Here is a 24,215-nt window from a genome sequence, read left to right as displayed (position 1 = left end):
AGTTCTGACTCATCCTTTTTGATTCCTTTCTCGGAGACTTCCTACTGCTTCCAAACACGAGCTGGTACCATTTCAAACTTCTCTATTTGGAGAAGCACGCCACAGACGCCTGTGTCAGCTCCTGGCCTTGCATCAGTCAGTAGACTCCTATGTAGATCCCCATCGCACTCCCGAAGACCTCTGTGCCGCGCAAATGCTCAGTATGAAACCATCTTAACTAAATCCTTGACTATGCTAAAGAACCAACCAAAACAGGCAGGACGAGCCAAAACATCCACATAAACTACTTCCCTCGCAGCCCGCCGCTCCTTTCTTGCCCGCGCTGGCAGTGCCCTGCTCCCCTGGTACCCGGCTGGCCGCGGGGATTCCGCGGGGCCGCTTCCCCCGAGAATGTGCGCCCCCAGCAGCCGCCAGTGCCGGGGCAGGCCGCGGGCAGCCGCCGTGTGAGCGGCGGTGCCGCCCCGAGCCGCCCTCCGGGGCGGGGCCTGGCGGGCCCGGAGAGAGGGCGGGCAGCTCCTGCGGGCAGCGCCGGGGCAGCGGGCCGAAGGTAACGCGGGCGGGGGGGGGTGCGTGCTGAGCTGTGGTGATGTCTGAACGCGAGGCAGCGGAGGTCGGATTTGACGGTGTCCCTGCTCCGGCCTCTCTCGGCTCCCTCTTCCCGTCTTCTGCCCGCCATGGGGCTGCGCTCCCGCCCTGGCAGCTGGGCAGGCAGGAGCTGCGGTTCGGCCCGCCCGAGGTGTTTCTGAGTAGGCTTTAATGCCTGGCAGTGTCTGTCAGGCAATCCCAGTCTCTGCCACTGGGACCCTCACACGCGCGAACAGCTAAGGTGGGACTTGCAGGCCTGGCGCGGACTCAGCTTGTGTTTGCTTTCACTTCTTATGCTTTAAATTCCACGCGTAGCAAATCGAAAGTCAGCCAAATAAGTGGCAGCATTTCCCAGAGGCGGGAAAACTCTTAATATTGTTTTCTGGGGTTTTTTTTTTACACTTTACATGGGCTTTGGCATCCTCCTGTCGCCTGGAGGCCTCGCGCTTCCGGTGCTTGGGAGATTTGCGTTGTTCACAGTTTGGGCAGACGCCTCTGTAATGATTGTTTATCTGCAGTTAGGGCTGTCTGCTGTGGCAGTGACACCGGTGGGAGCCGAGCCCTGCGCTGGTCGCCGTGCGAGGAGGGCGAGGAGTCGCCGTGCTCGGCGCTTCCCCGGGAAGCCGGCGGGGCAGAGCGCGGCCCCTGCTCCCTGCGGGTCATCCCGACCCCGCTCAGAGAGAGCCCCCATCGCGCTGAACGCTGTGAGAGGGCGCTGCTGAAATCGTGCCGTGCCGGTGGGCGTGAGTATTGGCTCTGAAAAGGCTTCGAAGAGCCTTTTGCAGTTACTCGAACCAGTACTTGGGCTTGGGATGCACGGCTAGCTGGGAGTGGGCAGTGGAGGTAAAACTTGCCGGAGCTAAGTGTTGTAAGTTAAGTCAATGCGTCTGGCGTACAGTGTTGTAATTTGGTAGTCTAACTCGTTGTGGCAGATGCAGCGCATGCTGATTTATTAGGGATGGTACCAAAGCCTTGGGTGTTCGTTTTTGTGGCTTTAGATGCCAGGCTAACTGTCCTAAATCTTATCTCTGAACATTGTTGCCGGCATTTAGCTGTGTGCATGCTGTGCCATAACCATGAGCATCTCCCGTTGATGCTTGAATGCTCTTCTGCAGCATCTTCTCTTCTGATTTTACATGCTGAACTAAACTGTAGAGCAGGAGATTTTATATTAATGAGAGGCTTGCTAGTCAAGCTAATTGTTAAAAGCAGAACGGAAATAAGGGAGTAAAATAAGAGGTGACTAATTGCTAGTGTCCAAAGGAAGCATGTGCTACATCATCACTCCCCTCAAGATGGTATTTTAGAATTCAAACTATAGTGAATGTGTTAAAGGAGGATTTCCTCAACGTTTATTACAGGTTCTCTCTAGTGTTTGATAAGCCTGGGCAGGTAATTTTGAAAACAGCATGGAACAGTGCTAATATTGTTAGTGACCTTGCCCTGACTGGGTTACTAACACATAGAAACATACATAGAAACACGTGTTTTGCATTCCTGTTCTAGGTACAGTAAACCAAGAGTAATCCCAAAGCTGTTCTTGCCCTTTGGAATTTTATACATAATAAAAGTGAGTTGATAACCTAGTGTCAAGTAATAATTTTATCTATGTGTGCAGGTTTCGTTTTGAAGTTTTAAGTTTTCTACGTTATGAAATCTTTTGGAAGGTCTTGACTTTTTTTTGTAACTAACTTTCATAATACAAAATCCCTGTTTCTTACTAGAGAAAAGTTGGTGTAAAATTTGTTAAATCTGTTCTTTATTGTATTTGTGAAATTAGTAATCTAGTGTATTTTTAGCAAACAGAAGCAGTTTTTAAAAAATGTATGTGCTCTATGCATTTTAGTTGTTAATGCAGTTTTCATTTGGATGTGTGTATTTCCTCAAATGCACATCATTCAGCTGCCTTTAAGGTGAAATTGATGCATTTTTCACCCCTCACCATCAATGTCACAGACAAAAAGTCAGCTTGAATAAATCACTCAATCTGTCTTGATAGTGTTGTGGGACCTGCAAGGTTGTCTTCTGAGCTAAATCCTTAGAGAATTTATGTATTGCTTGTCAGTGGAAAAAAGTGAAAGTTACAGATTGGGGGCTTTCAAACCTGCTTTGTTGCCCTGTGTTCTGGTTTCAGGGCTCAGAACAATATGTAGAATAAATCAGCACCTTCTGCTGCTCTGATGGCAGCATTTTTTTAAGCTCCTTTCTGTTCCTGGTAGTTACTTGGTCAAACATAAGAGTCCAGTGAGAAAGCCGACAATTACCTTTATGCTTTTTTTGCTGCTTAGTCACTGAAAAAAAGCTTCTTTCCATCTACAGACTTACATCAAAAGCAATGCTGTAATGCTTGCTGGGTTATTTTTCTTTCATAGTCCACTTCCTTAAGATGTTTCTTCCACACCTTTGTGGAGTGCAGCTTTTTTTTGGTGATGTGTGATGTTGCTGTCCTTTAAGTGGTACTTCCTATTTGTTGTAGGTGGGGCAGAATTTTACATGAATCTTACACTTCTTATATCTCTCCAAATTTTGCCTTTATAGTTTTTCATGCAGAAGAGTAGTCTTGCTTGGTTGGTTTTCAGTTCAAAATAACAGAAGAAGAAACCATTAAGCTGGTCTATAAGGCAGAATCTCACATCATTAATTCCTGTTGTTCAAATGGTGAGACTGGAGATCACTTAAGGTGCAGAACTCTTGGGGAAATTGGCTATCCAGCGCTTACTTACTTGTGACTTTTTTTATACACTGTACAACAATATCAATTTCTTTAATACAGCATATATATCTTTCTTTGGCTAGCTTTTGCTGAAGATCAGTTCTGCATTATTGTTTACTTTTCCATACAAGTAGCACTCTCCAAATGATCTTCTAAAACTTATTATTAATTTTTTCTTATTTTACCTGGTGAAACTCCTGGTGTTTTTAAGAAAGTAGATCAGGAAGATAACAGTTGGCAGCTAATATTTATCTGATTATATCTTCTGTTAGGCTGAGTACCTTGATAATGTGTCTATTACAAATTAGAGAGGCATTTATGTATGAAATAGAAGAATGTCTTAAAAGTGTTAGCTTCCTCACAATTTAGCAAGACCTTGTGATAAATTTAGCTGGTTCACATTACAGTTGTTGCCCAAGCCCCTCGTGAGTTTTGAAATCCCCACACATTTTGCAAGCGGGGAAGCTCCCTCCTTTGTACTTCAGCTCTGGCACAGCATTTGCAGAACTGTGGAGTTCTGCAGCCTGGGTCCAGAGCCACATAACTGTGGGAAGATGTTCTTTATAATGTGCTGTGAATATGAATTATGCTGAGTTTTCTCAGTGTAATGGCTGGATCAGCCATGTCTTTGCTGGTGTCAAAACAGGCTTTACTTGACTGTGGTAAGAATGAATTAAAAAAAAACATCCATAGGAAAAAAAAATATAACCAATGTAGTAAGAGATCTTTGAAAGGTCACCTAGGTTGCACACAGTGTCTTATGGTGTAGGGTTGTCATTTTAAGAAGGTTTGGAAGTAGTTTTGGTGAGGCTTTAATAACTTGCATTGCATTTAAATATGTGCATGTACATCCCTTTGTAGAAGGTAGCGTTTGAAATGCTGTGAAATGGCTGGCAGATCTGGGAGACACTTGGGATTTTTGACCTGTGCCAAGTAGACAAGCAGAAGTCCTTCTGTTTGTGAAGGTTGATTATTTTTTTTTTATTTTTTTTTTTTAATCCCCTGACTTCTAAGGTCCATGAAGTATTAGGCAAATTGTGCATGGTTCCATCGAGGCTATTTCAGGTTCATAACAAGAACAGAAATTTCATGTCGTTTTAGCAGCATTTAAAAAAAATATTAGCTTAGCAGTCAACTGGCAGTTAGGCAGAATTTCTGCTTTGGAAATCATCCTTGGCTTCCTGTGAGTTTCTAATTTCAGCCTTGGCCAATCCAACACGAATATTCAATATTAAGTTCAAAGTTTCTTTAATGAATCACTTTGGGCATTTGAGCTGACTGCAAGTAGGGTCTTCAATTACAGAAATATAGGTCTGTAGAAGATTTATATATTTCTGTTAATTGGAAGGTGGCTCTGTGGCAACTGTGTGCAAGTGAAGGATAAAAAGGAAACAGTGATCTCATCCTTGATGGCATTAGTTTATGAAAATTACCATAAGCTGGGCAATCAGGCACAGCCCTGAAAGACATCCCTATTTACCCATGGTTGTAAATCTAATCTAGAGTTACCATTACCTCCTATTTCTGGCATAGTAGGTTTCTTTTGCATTTTAACATTTAAGTGTGTTGAATAGGTAACAGATTTCTTCTTTCAACACCTTTTTACAGCTATTTGGATAACAAAATGAAACCTGCCAAGCTGCACAATTGGATTTTGGGTTGGTTTTTCATGGCACTATGTTGTTGGTGTACTTCAGATACTTTTACTCAAAGGTAAGTTGTGCTTTTAAATGAAACATCTGACAGCTCACTCTTAAATGCAGATCAGAATGGTTTAACTTCTATGTAAATTTGTTATTATGTACTATTTTTGATGTGTTATTCTACCCTTAGATGATTTATAGTAAGGTTACGACATTAACAGGAGGAGCAAGGATCATGCCTGAGGAAACCTTTAGATGTGTCAGCATGAAGAAAGAGGGGGAACTTAAATTCCATTTGTTGCACTTGAAACTTTTCTCATCTTCCTATACATACATCACTTGGAGTTGTGATGTGGTAATGACAAAAACTGAAAATTATTTTGACACAGCAAAAAAATCTGGAGTCATCCCTGTGGCATGAACTGCACTAACTGTTGCATTGTTTACTCTTATTTATATTTTCTTTTCCTTGCTGTTTTCTCAATTCTGACAATATAAAATTATTTTTCATATGGCATCCCAACTGAGGCTATATCAGATTGCTGCACCACCTTTTCATGGTTGTTGCCCCTTGGCAAAATCTGAGTTTCAATACCAATGGGCCATGGGAGAAACCACACCCCAAGTCACATTTCTGTGGTCAGAGTTGAAATTCCTATTGCATTATGTGAGGAAATAAACTTTTCTGCTTCCTTTTAGTGCTTTGGCAAGACAATGGTTAGGGGTGATCAGTTCAGTGATGAATTTTTCAGTGCCTGCATTGCACTTGGTGGGTAGCTTAGACACTGTGCTGATGTTTCTTCAATCCCCAGGATTTAGACTCTAGCTTGGCCATCTTGGCAAAGAATCAGCTCTAGAGGTGCCTTCCTGAGCTGCACAGAATATGAGAACTCAGGTCCTGAGAAGGGAGAATATCTCTGCAGCTGCATAGGTATTGAAAATGGCTTTCCTTGGATTCCAGCTCTGTTTAATAAGTACAGTTTTCTGATCTTCCTTAGCCACAAAGTGTGTTCTGGGAGAACTCTGGCATGATTGCAGAAGTTCAGCTGCTATTTCAAATACAGATGAAAGATCAAATGAAATGTCTAATGATAGATCATTTCTAAGCTAGGGCTTTTTAAAACCAAGGAAATAAATTGCTCTGCAATATAGGGCAATTCTGCTATTCAGGTTTCTACAGCAACAGTGAAGACCCCTATAAAAGTGTTAATAGTTTTCATTGTGGCTATGCCTGGTAAGTTGCATAGCTATTCTTCTAAATTGTATAGAAAACCATAGATACATGTGAATGCTTAAGAGAAAATGTGGCCATTGCGAAGTAGAAAAACTAGAGGAAAAAACTGACATGTGATATAACATGGAAGCATCCCTAGGTTGTCCTCAAATTGAGAATTAGCTTGGTCTTTTATTCTTTTTTTTTTTTAATTTTTCTTTTGGTAATATATCCCCTAGCAAGAACTAATGACTGACAAGTGGCTGTTAGCTTCCAGAGAATAACAACTTATTTTGACAGTTCTGCATGTAATGTTGTCAGTTGAAATAATTTGTAATTCTGTTTATTTTTTCCCATTTGCTGTTCTATTTAATCACTTTGTCTGGTTGCTTAATAACTAAATATGTCTGCTGTAGTGTCTGATGCAACAGGTTTTTTGTTTATATCTGCTTAAGCAGAATATATCTGCTCCAAACTGTTGGAAAAGGCCTCTATAGAAATGATGTGATACAGGCTTCCAACACTTCTTGAACAAATTTTTGAGGTTTTTTTTTTCCCCTCTGGATGCTGAAGAAATGGAAAGCATATGGAGATAGGGTGGCAGAAGGAGAATTTGTTTAACAATGGGGATATTAGCATGTTTCCCTATGTGTTGTTTCTCTCTGAATCATTAGTTTGGAGTTTGTGCCTGAAGGTGTTCCTCTTTTTTAAAATACTTGTAGAAAAATAAATCTGTCTGTCTCTCTCCAGTGACATCCACCCTCATGCCTGGAAAAAGCTGTACTTTGCTCATCATTGGCCAGTGACTGTATGTAAGGTGAGATTTTTGTGTTTCTCTTTTTATCCTAACAAAGGTAGCATTGGATAATAAATGTATGAAAACAGAGTGACTAAAGCCCATTAAGTGTTTAATCTTGGTTATGCCTTTATAAAGGCTTTTCCTGATCTTAATGCAACTTTTGCTATTTCTCCTGTGATGCAGGGCAGCCATAACAGGAAAGATGGTGGTGAGTTACAGATAGAGTTGTCAGTGTAGGGTGTACTGTACACTAAGCCTGTTACAGGATTTGTGACATTTTATTAGTTATAAACTTAATCCTAGACTTTCATCAGACTCTGTAGGAAGACTTGCCTTGTTTGGCTGATGACAGTTCAGTATTTGAACTATCTGCTGCACAATAAGTCTTTTAGCTTTGTAATTATGACTCCAGTATTTCTATGATGTCATCAAATATGGATTCAGTCAGAAAAGAGAGCTATAAAGGTGTTGTGGCAGGTGTCTCTGAGGATTTCTGCATTTTTTGCTGTATTTGAGGTGTATGAACCCAACCTTCCAACATGAATCTGTCAATGCACAGCTAAGAGGGGATACTGTTGCTATTAAGTATCTACTACCATCTGATAAGTAGAAGACTTTTCCTGTACTGGAAAAACTCAAAGGTCTCTTCCTGTGCAGTTAAGTAAAAAATATGATCAGATTTACTGACACAAGGTAGAAGAACCTTGTGGATAATGCAATAGCTTCAGGTCCAGCCAGATGAATGTGGAGGGTAATATCAATAACAAAAGTCAGATGTGTGTGACTGAGACCACTGTTCTGTTTTTTGCCTGTTTTTGTGTGGAAATAGGAAAGATTTGATGCAATTTGTGTCTGATTTTCTCTTGATTAAACATCGCTGTTACTGACTTGAAGCAGGGATGTTGGTGTTGAAGAGTTTGTAGTGCCTAGCACAGGTCAGTGTTCAAAGTCAGTAGCAGTGAATGAGCTTGCTTACAGGAATGAGATGAGAGCAATTGGGGAAAAAAAAAAAGAAAGATTAAACACAAAATTTAAAAAAAATCCCTACCAACCAGTTTTCCCACTGTATATTTATGCTGGTTACTCCTCTGAATTCCTGGGTAGAGTAATTGATAAATTGACAAATAATTTGCATAACCTGCTAGTGAAGTTGAAGTGAATAATTGAAGGTATTGAGCATCAGAAAATGTAGGCTTCCTTGCCCTTTGTTGATTTCTTATAATATTTTGTAGTAAGAAGTGGACAGAGGCATTCAAAGAAGTGCAGAGAAAGAGATACTAAAATCATGTTAAGTAACTTTTTTCGTAGTTTACCATCGAGTCTTATGACGACACAAGATCTCAACTGTACTCTAACAGCTTTCTTGTTTTACATAAGAGGAATTCCTAAATTCAGGAATTAATTTAAGTATTAAATTAAATTATTATTAAGTATTATTAGGTATTAAATTAAATTATTATTTTTAGGTAGGTAGATTCTTCTGTGTGTTTGGTGTATTTATATATGATAACTGGTGTTTTTCCGGGTGTAAATATTTTTAGTATTATTATTCAGTTTAAAACTCTTGACATGATTTTGAAAGGAAAAAACCATGAAAGAAACAGCAAAAGTCATTATATCATTTATGGCAAAAACCTGTGAGATACTTTTTTGTTCTGAAAGTACTACTTTGTTTATGTCTCCTGTGTAAAGGAGTCTTATTAGAGAATCTTTAATACACAGTGTGTTCTTAAGGTATGTGGATGAGCTCCTTCTTAACTCCTGTCTGTTTTGGAGGTCTGTGCTTGAAAAGTTTTTTAGGCTTTTGAAGACCCAAAAATTTTTAGGGCACAGATCAGCATGCCAGGAATTTGAGAGTACATCTCTCCCAGCTCTTCCTGGGCTTTAAAAAGTAACTGTTCAGCTGATGCTCTTTAATATTGAGTGTGATTAGCACAATTAAATTGGAAGGTGTTTTGTAATCATATCTTCCAAACTATCTCATTAAAATAAAGTGATACCATGGCAGCAGTGATAACCCCAGGACCTAATTACTGACTACTACAGTGAAAAGTGTGAAGGAGGAAGAGAGATTTTCTTACTTGTAATGTGATTAAAAATTCCAGTACCATATAATTGACCTAAGGTGACTATGTCTTATGCAAAGATATCTAAGCTAGACTCACAGACCTCAAGTGAGTATGAAATTCATGTTCCCTTAAAAAATTGTGCCTGTGGCTAATTCATGCCACACTTTTCAGTAACAAATGAGTGGGACTTAAGAGCAACTCAAGGCCAAGAAGAGGGACTTTCCTGCTCCCTTTTTATAGAGTTGTGAAAACCTTTTATTCCAGAACTTACAAAGAGAACTATTATTTCAGCTTTTGCATCCTGGGGATTGCAAAAAGAGGAATTTTTTAATGTGGTTGGGCTTTTTGTGTGTGTGTGAAATGTGGAATATCCAGTGCAAGTTTGTAAGTTCCTTCTCTCTTAGGAATGGGAAGGACAATAAAGAAATGGTACCTGCTGTCATCTGCCTTTTTCTTCACATGTGTCCTTATTGAAGGAAAGAGTCAAAAAAGGACAGTAGAATAATGAGCAGAAGAGCCTGAATTCAAATCTGAGTGTTAATTAACAGATTTTTTTTTAATTTTTATTTTTCAGTATGAGATAAGAAATTTTCTTAAGTTCAGGCTTTAATAATACTTTTATAGCAGAGGCTTAAATGAAGAATAGAAATACTAGTTTTCTATCTTCTTTTGGTAAAAATGGAAGTAGTCACATAATACAGGAATAATTAAAGAGACTAAAGGAGGAAGGGGAGTAATTGCACACTGTTTGAGGGGAAGTTGCTGAGGAGGTGAACTCTTTCCACAGTTTGAAAAGCAAGAATTTTTCTTTGCAGTTGCCATGTTTCATTACAAATTAACTTATAATTTATCTTCATTAAAGAGATTACCTACTTAAGCAAGGTGGTTGGAAGGGAGGAGTAAATATTTCACTTCCCAGAAGCTGATTTTTTATTTCAATTTGGTGTATCTGTTTGTGATCCAGTAGCACTACTCTCACATTTACCAGCTGCTGTACCAAGGGATTTGTAACTTGGGCAGCTCAACAGGTGACGCTTCTGGGACACACCAATAGTATTTCATTTTTTTGGCATTTCAGAGATGATAAAAGCTTCCATGCTTCTGGCACATGCTGTTTGGGCAATGACTTGCTGTTACAAATAGGCTAATCCCTCTGCTGAAGTGTTCCCTCTCAGCATGGTGGGTGCTCTGCAGCCTCACCAGCCTTTGCTCAGTTTTATAGGTCATGTATGGCTCATTTGGATTGGTTTGATTATCAGATTGCTTTAAACAGGAGAAAGCAGTGCTTCTTTTTCAGTTGAATCTAGACATACAGGGCTTTCTGGGATCCAGAGCTCACTTGAAAATAAATATTTGTACCTCTCTTTCTAGTCAGTCAATCTCTAGAGATTGAAGTAATCTTCCAGCAGTCTGTGATAAACAGGAAGGCTGACAAGAAGTGGTTTTGCACCAGCAAGCAGGGGTACCCAGCTTTGCAGACCAGCATTTGCATTTTTTATGATACTGATTTAAAACGAACGTTGGAGAGATACTAAGGTTCGAGTGAAATAGGAGACTGAGTGAAGCTGGCCAAAGCATGCGGAGTGTGAACTAAAGTGTTGGAGGTTGCACTGACCTCCCAGTTCTGCCAGGGCACAGGGTAACACCAAGAGTGATGAAACAGATAGAAGAAACTGCTAGGAAGGTTAGTGCCATGATTTTAAATCTGAAATACTCTGGGTGTTTCACTAGCATGTCTGAGAACTGCAGTTAAAGGCTGAATAAAGAGCACAATTGCACTGTTCTTGTTGCCACCTCAGTTGAGCAAGCTGTTGACTATTAATTTGCTGTACTTTGGGCTAGATAGCCAAACCCCTCCAGGCCCACAGAGCTTGTGCCATGACAGAGCAATACTAATAGGCATTTTCAGTGTGTGTTTGTTCAAAATATTCCTTTCAGGAAAGAAAGCTTTTGCTGGGTGTAATTGCTTGTATTCTTGGTGGCAAGAGAGGAGAGGAAGGACATGGACACAGAACAAGAAAGTCTTGCAGAAGTTGCAGATTTGCTGCCACTGGCCTGTGGCATGTGGAAGGCAATTAGTGAGATTACAGGCCTGTCTCTGCTCCTCTCTACACTCTGCTCTTGCTCTGGCATCACATAAAAGGCATTGTGGCATAATTACAACAGAATGCAGAGCCAAAAAGGAAAGCTATTATTATGGGGAAGGAACGTCTTGGGAGGTTGTTAGTTAATGGCAAAAAGTGTTTACTAAGAATAATAATCAGGGAAAATACAGTAATGGTGTTCTGTGATGTGTGACATGGATTTTTTTTTTAGTTTGTTCTTTTCTGGCATATGTCTCTGCTCTAAACAGTAATTAAAGTGTAGGCTATTTCTCCTGTATTATCAACAGTTTTTATTGGAGGCTCTATTTTTATGTTTTTGTAGGAAGGTATTTCATCTTTTATTTTTTCTCCATTCCCTTGAACCTCAAGTCAAAATCATTAAAGCATAAGTCTGTTTTACTTAGAATAAGCAATATATTTAATCTCTTCTTTGTATTTTTCACTTTTAATACAATGATAAAACTAGTCCTGAATGCTTAAAGAGTTTTGTCCTTGTCCAACAATATAGTTTATTTTGAATGTTTTCACTTTAATGGCTCTGCACTCCTTGAAAAGATGTGGTTATGAGAAAAATACAGAGCTGCCACCTGGTGAACTATAAATGCAGATAAAGCTCTGTTCATTCAGCATGGATCAGGCTACTTTCTGTTACCTCAGAACCTGTCCTTATGTTTTCTCTTTACCCTGTCTGTTCAGATTTCACTGATCTGATTCAAAATTCTAATGCCAGTGGTTCCCTACGTGGCATAATCCATGACAGCTTCAAGTAACTGGAGTTTGCCAGTTCCTGGTTTGGCAAGGAAAAGTTGGCATGCCACAGTAGAACTTCAGGCCATCACTGAACGATGTTTTACTTTTGCCTGGATACATGCAGCAAATACTGTGTTTTTGTTTCCTACAGATGAATGCTAATGATTGTCATGACCCTCCAAAGTACTGGACAATCCATGGATTGTGGTATGATCAAAGAGTGGTTTTATTTCAGCCTGAAAAGGAAAAATTTTGTACCAGGATATTCAGTGATTTGGTTTTGTTGGGTGGGGGTTTGTTTGTTTGGGTTTTTTTGTGTGTTTTTTTGGGTTTTTTTGGTGGTGGTTTTTTTTTTTTTTTTTTGGGTTGGGTTTGTGGAGTTATTTTTGGAGATCTTAATCTGTCTCTTCTTATGATTGACACAAAATTGAAACCTTATGGTTTGACATGAAACTGAAATTCACTTCTATATCTCGTGACTTGTTGAAATCCTCTGGCCACATAAGCATTTTATTTACACGCCTCCTCTTAAGATCAGAAATAGCCTCAAGCACAAAGGGAACTATTGTTTCCCTTCTTTTCTTTTGTCTCTCTGAGTAAAAAGAATTTGTTAATATCTCATGACTGCTTGTGGCTTTAAGTATCTTATCACCACACAAATATTGCACAAGTGGAAGAAAAACTAATTTGCTTCAAAAGAATCACCTCACTGGAATTGATGCCAATGGCAGCAATCCAAAAATTTTTCAGACAGATACAGGTTAAAATCAGTACCGGAGTTTAAGCTATGCCTCTTGGAAAAGTGAACATCATTATGTATTGATTGCCTGAGAGTGTCTTGGTGATACTTGCATGAACATCAGATGGGACAGCAATTCAGGAGGTGACGTCAGTAGTGACACCAGTGACATCATGTGCAAGACCTTTCCAAGTCATTGGCACACCCAAATGACTTTTACATAGAATGAAGGGGACCAAAGGTTTTACTTCTAAACCACTGTAGGTACTTATGGTTTACTTGCATTTTTAAGTAAGATCTCCAGCTATAATCCTGCATACTTAAAATTTAGGATAATGATATGTTAGTTACCAGTAGTGAGTTAAGAGACACCTTTTTTCAATTTTATTTTGCTTCCCCAGGCCTGACAGAGCTGAAGACTGTAACAGAACATGGCATTTCAATGTCACCGAGATCAAGGTATTTAAAACAAAAACAGACATACCAGGCAGATCTAAGTGCAGTTACTTTTGCACATTCTATATGCAAAATCTGCAGTTCATAATATCACTCGTAATGCTTACTGAGGGGTGTGGTTTTTTAAGGACTCCTGAAATTCTTTTAGTGCTTCTGGTACTATTTGAAGTTGCCATCCTTGTGATCATTAGCATCTGTACCAACTTGATTTTGTGAACATGCAGTTTGGCTCATTCAGCCACATCCTCCTTAATAAAATCTAGATGTCCACCACCACATAGGTGCTGGATCTGCAGTGACAAAAAGCACCTGTGAAAAGAAAGAGATTCAGTCAGTTGGTGTTCTCCCTTCACATTTTCTACTGCAAAATCAAAATAAAGAAACTAAGAGCTCAGAATACTGTTTTCTGTGTGTTTTCTCCTAGGCCATTAGTCCTCTTTTTGTTCTTTTTCTACTTAAAAAACACCCCAGTGTACTTAATTCAACAAAATTCATTTAGATTTTATAAATGCAGATAAGGATAGGGGACTTGAGCCTGACAAATATGAAATACTGCATAATTGAACAACTTCTGCAGGTACAGTTGAAGGAAAGTCTTGCTTTGAGGCAATGTGTCAGTAGTAGTATGTTCAGATATTTAGGTAGGTGTACCTGTTACCTCCAACGACAGCATTTTCAGAATATGGGGTAAAAAGATCTTTTTTTCTTCAAATAAATGTTTCAGTCAAGGGTACTGAAAGATGAGGCTTCAGTTGTAAAAAACTTATCAATATATGTAGATTGTATAAGAAACAGCTTTTCAGTGCTGTAGGTGCATTTATTAATTGTGGTATTTTTAGGATCTTTTGTCAGACATGAGACACTACTGGCCTGATGTGCTTCATTCATCTCTGAATCGCACTCAGTTCTGGTGAGTACAAAAAAGCCCTAAAAAGCATTTTGGGTATTATTTTACAAAAACCTGTCTGAGTAGTTCTTCAGGTGCATTAGAGGAAGTGTCCAGGTGGCCACTGAAGCAGTGTGTCTTGCCAGTCTCATTTATAGTATAGATCTGTTCTCTTATAAAATACAGCTGTTGAAGAGAGGGCTATAGCAGAAGTTTTAGAGAAATGAAGCTTAGTGAGAAAATGTTTCCTCCCTTTATCCCCAGGGAAAAGAAACAGCTGCTGTTGACACATTAAATCTGAGTAGCAGTAACACTCCTGGGATATCACAGGTAGCTGCAAGAGCAGCTTCCAGATCTCTTTCCCTAGCTAGTTTCACTGTGTTGCTGGTCTTGAGACAGCTTTCGTTTTGGGCTTCCTTATAGAAGAGAAAATAGAGAAATAGAATGCACTGTGCCATGGTAGCCACTTCCCTTTCAGTGAAGTTACTGACAGCAGCTCTGCGCTACCACCAAGCTCATTGGTGCAAGAGGTGCAGAAGGATGGAGGCCTTGATGAACACCTGTAGCTGTGGTCAGTATCTTTTTTTTTCCTTTGAAATGGCTGTGCTGCAAAATAGTGTGACATTGTGAAGAGTATAGTCTCAAAGTCTTGGTAAATATTTTGTGGAAACTGAAGTCTGTCCATTCTGGAAGCTCACAGGATTGATTAAAACACTTGGGCCTGGTGCATTCTTGGCTTGCTGCAGATGATGGTTCACAGGCACTGTCAGTGCAGACTTCCCCAAACCACTCCAACAGCAGTTCCACGGTAGCAATAAAAGGCTTCTTGAATGCCAACAGGTCTTTGGCCCTTTGTTTTTTGCCTTCTTTATAGAAAGAGCAGGACACTTCAATATAAGTACTACTGAATGCCTTCAAAAGTCAGGTACATCACCATTAGTTTTACAGACACGCATGTATACACTCCCTGAACTGAAATTGTCATCCTTGTCATTCATGCAAGGCCTTGCCTCTAGCTTGCTGCTGTTTTAGTAGCCCTTTGGATCTGACTATTATCTGCTTCTGATCCAACCTAACTATATTTCTTGCTAAGTTTAGCTCTAAAAGAGCTTCTGTTTACTTTAAAACTGTGATGCCTTTTCTCATTAGTAATTTAAAATCCCTTATGGAGAAGTCTGCCCATGGAAACTGGATTCTTCTAGGCAATAAACAATTCATTTGACATGCAGTTGTTTTGATGAGAACTCCACAAGGCTAAATTTGGGAAGATACAGTGAAAATCTTGCAGTAAAGCTTCTTCTCCCCTGCCTCAAATCTCCTGACACCACAGTTGCTATATTAATTTTTTGCTGAGAAATAGTACACTATTTCTCTAGATCCAAACATAATTTATTTTAAGGTGTTTTAATTCCTTAAGAAAAATCTGAAGTTTTTAGTATAAATGGACAATTCCAAGGTAGGCTTTCAAGTGAATAATAGTTGTCCTTCTCTGCTTTTTGGTGATGTACTTAAGGCATCATCAGGTCACAGGATGCTGTGATGATGGCAGGAGTTTGTGATTAGGTAATCTTTGTGTACATCTGCTGAACTGATACCTGTATAGTACAAGTGGATTGTGAAAATTTGAAAAGAATTTTTAAAAAAGACATCTGCAGGCAGTGTCACTAAAGGTTATACTGCTTAGTCTTTCAAAGGACTTTAGAATTGATAAAAACATTTGTCTTTTTCCCAATTTTTGTCCTGTTTGAGTTTGTCTGCTTTGTACTGCAAGAATTTCTTTTGCTCTCTGTTCCTTGCTTTTAGGAGAAAGGATAGTGGATTAGAAGCAAGACTTGAGAGGAGACCTATGAAAATTCTGCCACAGGCTAGCATAAAAGCTGATGCTAAAATCTATCAGCTTGTGCAATTTCACTGTTTCACCCAAAATAAGGCTTAATCCTCTGAGTTCAGAAAAAAAAATTAATGCTTTGAAAGTGCATTTAACACAAAAAGTTCCACTAAAACTTACAAAAACCATAGAGGTAGTAATTTTCTAGGCAAATTCTGTGCATTCTGACCTCCAAACGTCTTTGTGTAAATCCACTGATAGGGCATTGTATCATAAGAGCGTTATATGTCTTTACTTCATGAATATATAGATGTTGCTGTAATTGAAGTAGTGGAAGTGATCTTGTTTGGGTTTACTTTTTACATGTGTGATACATTTGAATGCAGTATCCTACTCCACATGTGTAGCCTTTTGGATACATGATTTAAGTACAATGGCTAGCTTGTACAGCACATATATCTACAAACAATGTGTTCTAAAATTTACATTTTGCTTTTCTCCTATAGGAAACATGAGTGGGACAAACATGGCACTTGTGCAGCCACACTTGAGGTCCTTAATTCTCAGAAAAAATACTTTGGTAAAGCCATAGAACTCTACCAGCATGTTGATCTCAATGGGTACGTAAATGAACTCAAGGATCTGGCTTTTATTTCAAACAGTTCCCTAAAGGTTTCAGATCTAGCCTCAAATGAAAGTCTAAAAATCTGATGGCAGAGAGGAAATGAGAATTAGCGTAAATTATTTTCAGTACTGAAGTTCAGAGGAAGAGTTGTTACCCTGAGAAGCAGTCTCTGGTCACTTCAGTCAGATAAGCCAGCATTATTCTTAGCAGCATCCTTCTAGACAGCATGAGCCAGTAAATTTTTGAGCAGCTTTACAGGCTGTATCTTGATACCAAAAGCTATAGTACCTGTAAAGTTCTAAATCAAATGACAAACTCCCCAAACTTCTGAATCATGCTGAACCCCAAACACTTGTTTTTAAGACAGTGCTCTGCTCAGGGGAAAGGACAAGCTGCAGGCAAAATCATGCAGGACATTCTGGGAAAAGGCCGAGAGGCAGCTGCAAGAGAGGAGGTTGTGAAGGGGTCGGTCGCTGCAGGCAGTCCTCTGCTGTTCTTTGTGACAGCCCTGATGTGACACCCTTGCTTTGTTCTAGAGGCTGATTTCTCCTTCTTGTTCCAAAGCACTGGCCATTCCAGATTCAAGGTCTTGAGGAGACTCTTGTGGCTTGTCCAAGTGCTGGATGCATGTGTTCTGGCTGCAGTTGAACGCCAGAACGTTAGAGTCCTTTCCTGATCAGTGCTTGGTATGGGTGAGAGGATGTTTGACTTAGATTTGTTGGCCATGAGGGTACAGTATCTGAGAGAGGAAATAGTTTCATAAAAAGAAATATACCTTTTAAAAACTCAAGAAAACAACCCCAAAGAAACCCCAAACCAGCTCATCCTGTTTATGCTCTGCCAGTATCCTTTTCACAAAGAAAATAAGCCTTTCTTCCCTCCCATCTTGGTTTAGAAGATGTCTTTTAAAACTGGCAGATTTTTCTAAAAGGGTTTTCAGTGTTTGAGCATGTCATATGTAATGTTAAAATTAATGATGTCTAAGTCAGTTGCCTAAGTAGCTGTGATGGTGTGACTAAAACATTTACAGATGGCACAGTGACCGATGATGTGACTCTGTATCAGCTTGTGCAACACTGCAAAAGAATAGAGACTGAAGCATGTTGAAATTAATTGCTCAAAGCTTATTATCTATTGTGAAAATAAGTATAATTAATTTTATCTTTACTGAAGAGAAAAATGACTGAAAATGTTCTCATTGTATATAATTTCTGCTTGAAAGACAAAAAATGTCAGTGTTAAAGAAGCTCTTTCCACAAATCAAATTATTAAAAAGAGGACATCATGCAGCCTTCTGTAAGAATTAACAGAACATCATCTATTTTATTGGTCTCCTTATATCCAGTGTAAAACGACAGTGAAAAACTGCTTGTCCTTTCGTCAGCTGGATAAAATCTTCCTTGTGCCAAAACTGACCTTGGAAGGGAAGGGTTGAGCATTATCAGCATTTATGGATTAAATCTTGCAATGTACTGACCATTCCCACTTCTTACAGAGGAAGCTGTAGGGACTCACAGACTCATCATGGGTCCTGAGTCTTGTCAGCTTGTCAGGAAATGTGAACTCCTCTCAGGACTGAGCCTAAAGGAAGGGGTACACAGGCTACAGGTTCTTGAGCACTTCCTCATTTCTCATGTGACCAGCTTTTCCTCTTCAAAAATGTATCTATTAGGAGCAGTTTCTGCCCTGACAGTAACACTGATTCTGATTGACATGCTGTATCCCTCTCCCAGTGTGCTGTGTGTCTCCCACCACAAGAAGCCATCCTGTGTTTGAATGTGAGGGTCCCTGGAACACCCTCACAAGTCTGCCCTGTGCCCTCTGCAGTGGCAGGAGCACAGGGGAATGACTCAAGGCAGGGGAAAGGAAACAATTAAACTGCATTCCCTACCTGGCACTGAACAGAGCACTCTGAAACTCCCTTCCCCCTAGCTGTCTGAAGACTGAACTATCCTAGTTCCTCCTGTTAAGGTGTGGGAAAGTGTTCTTTCTGACCCTTCCAAGTTGGATGGGAAGTGTTCTTTCAGAAAACAGCCTTTCCTAGGCTGGCAAAGAATGAAAGACAAGATGTCCTTGCTCCCATGACCATAATGCTTGACAGGTTCTTAAGATCTGTTTTACCTAATGGTTATGAAGGTGTGTTTGCATAGAGGAAACATGGAAAAATGTTTTATCTTTGTTTCAGTTGTCTCTTGAAAGCTGGGATAAAGCCGAGCAGTTCATATTACAAGGTAAGAGGCAGTCTTTAATAAAACAAAATAATGTGCATAGACTTTTTTCAGTAGGAGTCAACTAGTTTATGTAGACCAAATGATCTTTTGAAATTTTATAGTTCTTTAAGGTTGTGCTTTTATAACAGTTTTTGAGAATTTAACCAGTGTGAGAGCTGTTGGAAGATGTGCTTGTGACCACTTCATCTCTATAAGCTTTTTAATTTTTCAGATGACTGCTATAAAGGAAGCTCTTACAAGATTTTATGGTGTAACACCAAAGATCCAATGCCTTCCTCCAGAAGAGGTAAAAACTCCCCTAACTTCCCAAAATGGAAGAAAAACCAAACAAAAAAAACAACTTACTTTTTTTAAGGAGCACTTTCTATCAAAGATACAGGAAAAATAGAGTGAAAAAATTTTTGGTATGGTGAAACTTAAGTCTAGGTGTTCTTTGTGTATACAACTGTTTCCACATAGGTATTGTTTGATTCTTGGCCTTGGGTTTGAAGGTCTCTTTGTCTTAAAAGATTTAAACCTGCATCTCTTGCATGAATGCTGTAACCACCCTGCTGGATGTATTTCTGTAGCTGGACACTTTCCACCATGCCTGCTAAAGTTTAGTTGCTGCATGGCAGATTCCTAAAACCAACAAGAGTGAGCTCAATGGAGGCAGTGAATGTCAGCCTTGGTGAGGGTGCTGCTGTCAGAATCCTTCTGAAATAAGGCAACTCAGAGGCTTGTCTCTGAGATTGTTCCAGAGAGCCCATACCTAAAGAGGTCACTGTAGTAGAGGTCACTTTCCTTTTGAACCAAGCATGTCTCAAATTTCCATGTCTTTTTATTTTTCCTTGCCAGTAATTGTGCTGTGCATCATGATGCAGTGGACAGGGTGCTACACAGAGACAGTGTTCTGTAAAGCATAGGTCACCATATCTGAACTAAGAGTGCCTCTGAAGGAACAAAATAGTGTTCTGAACAATTACATGTGTAGGTTGTAGAGCTCTTTCTTTCCTTTTTTTCAGCTAGGTTACTCTGTTCTTATAGAAAAATAAAGCAAGAAACAAAACCCACAAGGTTAGCTTTCACTCTTATAAGTGGTTCTTTCTTATCTCAGCTTGTTCAAGGTGATTTACTGCAGAACTCTTGGCAGAGTTACTGCCCATACGCAGGCAACAATTATGAAATCCTGCTAAGATACAGTTGCTATTGGAGCGTGTTGTCAACTCTTGCTTTAGTAATGCTCTGAGGTTTTTCTACTCATATGTTTTTTAACATGAAAAAAATCTATACCTTACAATATTTTTAAGATGTGCTTATAACTTAGTTTAAGGAACAAAGGAATTTTCGTTGAATGTGGGTTGTATACTCCCTCACCTTTTGATATGAAAGAAATAAAGAGCTAACACAACCCCCAGTTTCTAGCTCTGTTCACTCTAGTTCTGCCATTGCTTTTAGTACACTTGAGATACTGTTCCAATTGCATGAAAGTAATGTACAGCTTGGGTCTCCTGTACTTAACTGCTGAACGTATTGGGTAATAAAAATGAAAAGTTACATATCAGGTATTTGAAGATAGGCCTTCTTCAGAGTTCTAGACTTGTCCATGCCTGAAGTGCATGATGGAGGTACTTCCGTGTTTGAAATGGATTAGACACATTCTCTGTTCTTGTGTTTCTTAAAAAAAAACCCCAAAATAAACAGCCCTCCCAATGACACAAATTCAAAACAAACAAAAAAACCTCTCACCTCAGTTACTTTTATCTTGTATGTATCTTTTTGTCCCGCTTAATTGTTTCAAAACCATTTTTTTCCGCATTTTGTTAGACCTGAGCATTGGGGGGGATTTTCTGGTAATCTTTTTACCACATGGAAGGTCTCTATGCCTGCCTGCTTTATTCGTAGTCAGCATTTTTCTTCCTGGCCTGTTCTGTAGTCCAAAAGTGACAATTCTGCTCCTTCTGTCGGCTTGCTTCTGTATTCTTCTGTGTAAAAGCTATTATAAAATTTAGTTTCTCTTCTCATGTATGGAGAATTTTTTTTGTCTCAATTCCTGTCCTGCTATGAAGAATTGGTGAAAAGTGTCTTTTTGGTCACATGTGCCCTTCAGTATTCACAGATTTCAGCCAGAGCTCATCATTGTGCAGATGAGTAAAGGCCAGGATAATGTCACAGCATTTCACAACAAGGCTTACTAGTTAGACAAGTCCCAGATTGGTACTGAGTTACAGTATGTACTATAAGCTGTTCAGAGTGCTTGCCTTTTGTACTTTTCTTTGCATTTTTCATCTGGTAAATGTACAAAAAATCACTTCTGTATTGTACAGATAGGGCAATGTAGCTGAAGAATTGATTTATTGTCTCCTTTCCATGAGGCTGATCTTACCCTTCATGTTTCTAGGGTGAAAATGCACAAACAATTGGCCAGATTGAATTCTGCTTCACCAAAGAGCTGCAGCTGGTGAACTGCACAACGCGGGAGGGTGGATCCAACGCAGTGCACGCTCACTTGAAGCTTGGAACTTCAGAGCTGTCGGTCTGCAATGATACTCTCCCAACCTATTACCCTTCAGAGGTCCAAATTCACAAATGAAGCCATGGGAGTTTGAAAAACTTTTTCAACAGCAACAAAACCCACACTCATGCAACATTACGAGCCCCTGTCCACAGACCTATAGTGAAGATTTCTGCTAGAAAAGAGAGTTATTTTGCTATTAAAGAAGAGTGGTCCACATTATGAGATCAGCATCTGATCTACAGCATGGTCTGGATTTTTTGGCTTGCTTATGGTTTGAATCAATGTTCAAAAGAGAACTGTGACTTCTGTTTGTCAGGCAGTTGTCTGCTACTTTATCTGCTTTTTGGTTTTTACCAGTGAGTCAGGGAACTTAATTCTTTGTATTGAAAGGATGATTGTCTCTCTGAGATGAGGTGGCAGTTTCTTGAGAGGGAAATATTGTAAACAGAACTCTTGAAACCTGTCTGGAGGTCCATTCCCAGAAGTAATAGCCACTGCCTTGCATAATTGCTCTCCAGAAGTGCAGAACAGAGATCATATCCTCTGAGGTGTTGAACCTTTCTTTGCTGATACATCACAGTGGACCAAAGACAACTTTGCATAACTTCTTAATGAAGTAATAATGTTCTCCAAGTTTGGGCTTTTCTACCTTAAAGATCTCAGGGAAACTGTATTTGTAGCCTTACCTGTTCTTTGATTATTTTCATGACAATAACTTTGTACAGACTTGGGGAACAACCAATTCTACAACTTACATATTAGTACAGGAGAATGTTAGGCCCTAGAAATACGTTGTTATTAATTTTGTGTTTGAGCATTCAGCATTACTACTTGTGAGTGCCTGCACTTGTATATAAAAACAAGATTTTCACATTATTGCTTTGTTCCAAGAAACATCTTTTTATAGATGAAACAATAAATACTGCCAGATTTTCAGTAAAAAGTACAGATATTGGCAAAAGTGCTTTTCTACCCCATAATGATGAGTAACATGCCATGAAGATGGATGTTTCTAAAGGGAACCAAATTTTGATGATGTCTTCCCCGAAGTGCTGTGTTGATCTGTGTGTCCCAAATAAAGACAATTATGGCTCAAGGAACCATCTGTTTGTTAGAATAATTTACTGTGAAAGCTTGAAATGCAGTATTAGAAACAAATTTGTTGTTTTGAGGGGGTTAGAAACCATTTACTCTCATTTTTGACTGTCCCTATTTCTCTACCACCTTTCATTTAATGCTCTGTTAACTTTCCATTCCAAAATGCTCTCAGTTTCTTTGGTCTTTCTTGAAACTTAGATATTTATTTTAACAGCCAAGAAATTATTATGGTCTGCCAAACAAATGAATGTTGGGTTTGCCTGTTTTTCTGCAGTTGCTTGAATCCATCCCTCAGTCCTGTTTCTCAGGCACAGGTAAAGCTGAGTCTTGCCAAAAGGAGTCAGCAGCTATGCACATGAATAACAAATGACCAAACTCTGCAGCAGAGTAGATAGAATGGATTCCATGCATTTTTCAGCCTCATTTTCAGATGCAAGAAATGTGAAGGAGCTGATAAGTCTTAAAACTTTGAGGAGAAAATAACATAATCCAAAATGAGTGAGGGAGACAACATGCCAGCAACTGAGTAAAAATCGACTGAGAAAAAGTAAAAGCTTGGGTAAACAACCTCACATACTCTGAAGTCCCATTTAAAGGGACATACCTGAAGTACAGTGTTTGCCTTAAAAAACCTGCACCCACGTACTTTTTATTACAGATTAAGTAATTAAATTTTTGATGGTGAACTTCTGAGTAGTAGCACTAAAACACTATATAATTACTCATGCCTGGGTTTTGGCAAACCCATATGGAAAGATACAAATGTCTTTTTAAAGCTACCTACTGATTTTTGTAGAGAGATGTGCCAAGACATTATGAAGTTTTAAGTGATGTATTTAAGGGATGCTTCAAGGTCTGTATCTGGGCAGTCAGGAGAGCAGATGAATGAATGTTACCACTACTTCAGACCTAAGACCATGTCCAGCTCTTTGTGTTCTTTCTAGCAATGGCTCACAGCCAGGTGTGAGCCTTGTCCGTCGCTTTCCATCAAAATGTGTATAATTTCAAGGGTTGGATTAAGGCAGTTTAAATAAAAGAAGTAAACAAAGGTATACTGGGAGCCATAAAATTCACTTCAGTTCTGAAAAGCATCACTTCCTTGTGCAGTATAAATTTTTCAACCTTGAAAATTCAGCACAGCATGGGGATGATGGGTTCTGTATTCTTTTCTGCACCATTGAATAAATTAACTAAATTCCAGCAGAGATGTGTGCAGTCTCAGTGGTTTAAAACACTCCTCAACTCCACAAAGGGACTTAGCTTGTTTATACCCTTAGTCTGTGTGCTCTCTCATGCAAAATGCTTAAGCATCCCCTGGCATGTAGGTTAGAGGGTGGGTGTGTGTCCCTTTTCCAAGGACAACCCCTCTTCCTGGGCCATGGGCAGGTTCTTTTCTCTCTGTTGTTTTTTTCTCTCTCTCTTTGTGGCCTGCACCGAGCCTTTCTCAGCTGCACAGAAGCCCAGTTTGAGCCAAGCTTATGGTGGGGTGGAATAGGGGATTGGGAAATCCCAATCAGCTTCTGCTCAGCTTCCTGAGGTACATACATCTTGTGCTTAGGGGCACATCTGTCTCTCCCTACCAGCAGACAGCTGACCTGCCACTGCCAGCCTGAACAGGAGATGGGAGAAGCAGAGAGGACCTGTCCCCATCACTCTTGTTCTCCGTGGGGTCAGCAGCTGGCAGCAGTTGCCCAAGGGATGGGCAAAGCTACCTCTGCAGGCTGGAATGGAGGTGGCACAGGCCTCTGGCTGAGTCCCTGCTCTGCGCCCTGGTGGCTGGAGAGGGCTGGGCTGTGCTACTGCCCCAGCTGCTGCTGACTGGAGGGAGTAATGGGGGCAGGACTGCCATGTCCACACAGCTTGTCAATAGCTGCAAATTAAGTCCCACCAAGGGAGACAGGCTAGGTATTTACAGCTGGGAGGTTGGGAGGAGGGATTTTGACCGGAATGGGTCCTTGAATTTGGGCTTCTCAGTTCT

At 39.8% G+C, this 24,215-nt stretch overlaps 1 protein-coding gene across 3 annotated transcripts; it reads left to right on the top strand.

Moving 5' to 3' along the window:
- The first annotated feature begins 505 nt into the window (after positions 1-505).
- RNASET2 (ribonuclease T2) lies at positions 506-22,239 on the top strand. 3 transcript variants are annotated; one of them, XM_058021500.1, is made up of 10 exons: positions 506-547; positions 4,907-5,011; positions 6,905-6,971; positions 12,029-12,084; positions 13,018-13,075; positions 13,912-13,982; positions 16,293-16,406; positions 18,597-18,642; positions 18,854-18,928; positions 21,023-22,239. In XM_058021500.1, exons 2-10 carry the CDS (start codon positions 4,923-4,925, stop codon positions 21,212-21,214), a joined length of 768 nt encoding a protein of 255 aa, XP_057877483.1. In that variant the 5' UTR covers positions 506-547; positions 4,907-4,922; the 3' UTR covers positions 21,215-22,239. The 3 variants fall into 3 exon arrangements, with proteins under 3 accessions (XP_057877483.1, XP_057877485.1, XP_057877486.1); XM_058021502.1 differs by lacking the exon at positions 506-547 and adding an exon at positions 1,403-1,428; XM_058021503.1 differs by lacking the exon at positions 506-547 and adding an exon at positions 2,086-2,155.
- The last annotated feature ends 1,976 nt before the right edge of the window (positions 22,240-24,215 follow it).

The sequence above is a fragment of the Melospiza georgiana genome, chromosome 3, assembly GCF_028018845.1.
Source record: "Melospiza georgiana isolate bMelGeo1 chromosome 3, bMelGeo1.pri, whole genome shotgun sequence".
Lineage (NCBI taxonomy): Eukaryota > Metazoa > Chordata > Aves > Passeriformes > Passerellidae > Melospiza > Melospiza georgiana.
Note: the sequence above shows the minus strand (reverse complement) of the source record. Positions and strands in the feature narration are given on the sequence as shown.

Excerpts from the sequence above, each read along its gene's own strand:
- RNASET2 (XM_058021500.1), top strand. The coding sequence starts at position 4,923 with ATGAAACCTGCCAAGCTGCACAATTGGATTTTGGGTTGGTTTTTCATG. Across the intron at positions 6,972-12,028 it reads GGCCAGTGACTGTATGTAAG|ATGAATGCTAATGATTGTCA; the intron begins GTGAGATTTTTG and ends TGTTTCCTACAG. Across the intron at positions 13,983-16,292 it reads CTGAATCGCACTCAGTTCTG|GAAACATGAGTGGGACAAAC; the intron begins GTGAGTACAAAA and ends TTTCTCCTATAG.